Source organism: Penaeus vannamei, chromosome 3 (genome assembly GCF_042767895.1).
Source record: "Penaeus vannamei isolate JL-2024 chromosome 3, ASM4276789v1, whole genome shotgun sequence".
Lineage (NCBI taxonomy): Eukaryota > Metazoa > Arthropoda > Malacostraca > Decapoda > Penaeidae > Penaeus > Penaeus vannamei.
The window spans coordinates 36,960,559-36,962,435 of record NC_091551.1 but is presented as its reverse complement, the minus strand read 5'-3'; the positions used below and the strand labels follow the sequence as shown (position 1 = coordinate 36,962,435).

Genomic DNA, 1,877 nt, shown 5'->3' with positions numbered 1-1,877 from the left:
AGAGGGGAAGGTAATGAATGTTCAACATGGATTAAAATTTGGTTTATGTCAAAGGTAATAATGTGTTTGAATGCACAGTATTTTTTTCTAGCTAATATCAAATTAACAGTAGTAAATGAGACCAAACATAGAACTGAATAGGGAGCTATTTATATCCCACAGAATTATGTTAATGATATAAATCAATAAATATTTTTTTTTACAGGAGGTAAAAAGCTCAGGCAAACAGCTGTCAATCATGTCAGAACAGTATCAGTCAACAGTCATCATACATTGCCTACAAAACCATACATTGCTTAAAAACTGAAAGAAAAGCAGAAAAGTGTGGGGTGCTATCTCTAGTCAATGATCACTTCATCTTAAAGCATTTTACCTGTCTTCTTAGTTACAAAATTTTATGGGAAATAATGAGCTTCACAAACTGTAGCTAATGCTTACTATAATTCATATTTGAATATGGTGCTTCCACAATTTCATCCATGTCTGATAAGGTTGCAATCCATGTTTACCTTTAAACCCTTTGGTGATGGTGATGGCAACTGCTACATCTGTCATGATGTAATAGCCTATGACGTGTAAATGCGTCAAGACTTGCATTGGGTGGGCTGGTTGTACACAGCTTAGGCCTAGCCACAAAGTCTAGACTGTTGTGTAATATTAAATCATAAATAAATCAGGCCCCATCACCATTAGGGTGATATCCTCTCTAATGTGGTAATAATTCCACATTATCTAATTTTTGTGTACCTGAACAAAGTCCATAGTGAATTATTGCCTGTGAATGCTTTACTAACATAAAATGGATTGGAACATGTACACTGTATATCAGACAATCAGCCTCTTAGCTAAAGAGTTGGGCCATCATTTCTGAAATAGATATGAAAAGATAATAATAATTTTCATAATAATAACAGCAATTTACTCTACCTGATCACTCAAAAGGGTTGATGGTTGATCCTTGGAAGACTCATCGACAGGAATAAACTCATAAAACATAGCTCTTGGGACTAAGTTATATCTGAAAAAAGGGGGGAGGGAAAAAAAACTACATATAATTACCATAAAACATGAAGAGTAAACTCTAAATTACTAATTTCTTTCAATATAATGAAAAAAATCACCTTAACGTTTGTGATAACTTTACTTTCTCCCTCTGTCTATCCATCATCTAGCAATTATAAACTTATCTGATTAATTCTAAGCTAATAACATTTGCTAATCCTAAATGGCTGTAGATAATGGTAAGTAATAAATTATTTAACAGTGACCTGAACATACACAGCATTTTCCCTTTCAGGATGCATATTGACACCAAGAAGACCCTCTGTAGCAGCATACAGTGGAGAGTATATGTCCGATCCTGCACAGTATAGATTTCTAAGGTGATCAGCATAAATCTGTTGAGAACCTGTTGTTGTACCTGGAAATTGAGAGGCATGATTGAAGTGTAAATGTAAAAATACAAAAAAGTCAGATATATGAAACCTTTACAATAAATCAAGCAATATCTATGTGACAAATAAATCAAGCAATATCTATATGAGGGCAAGCAAAAGAAAGAAGGAAAGAAAGAAAGAAAAAAAAGAAAAGAAAGAAAAAAAAGAAAGAAAGAAAGAATATATATATATATATATATATATATATATATATATATATATATATATATATATATATATATATATACACACACACATATATAATTCACTGACAGAAAGAACATCTGGACAGAGACAAGCACACACATAAACATGGAGACACACACACACACACACACACACACACACACACACACTAACAGACACATATACACAAAGATAAACTTAAAACAAACCAACAATAGCTAAAGAGTAACTCACACAATATAAGGTTCAAGTGCG

The 1,877-nt window shown here is 32.5% G+C and overlaps 1 protein-coding gene across 2 annotated transcripts in view; it reads right to left on the bottom strand.

Moving 5' to 3' along the window:
- Positions 1-927: 927 nt before the first annotated feature.
- The window catches only part of LOC113803393 (GH3 domain-containing protein), a gene marked incomplete at its 3' end in the record, with an annotated part of 14,940 nt that continues 13,990 nt past the window's right edge, over positions 928-1,877 (bottom strand). For both annotated transcript variants that reach the window (XM_070116742.1, XM_070116748.1), the window contains 3 exon segments: positions 928-1,018; positions 1,279-1,420; positions 1,857-1,877. The exon segment at positions 1,857-1,877 is cut by the window's right edge and continues 142 nt beyond it. In XM_070116742.1, the coding sequence (XP_069972843.1) occupies positions 928-1,018; positions 1,279-1,420; positions 1,857-1,877 (254 nt within the window).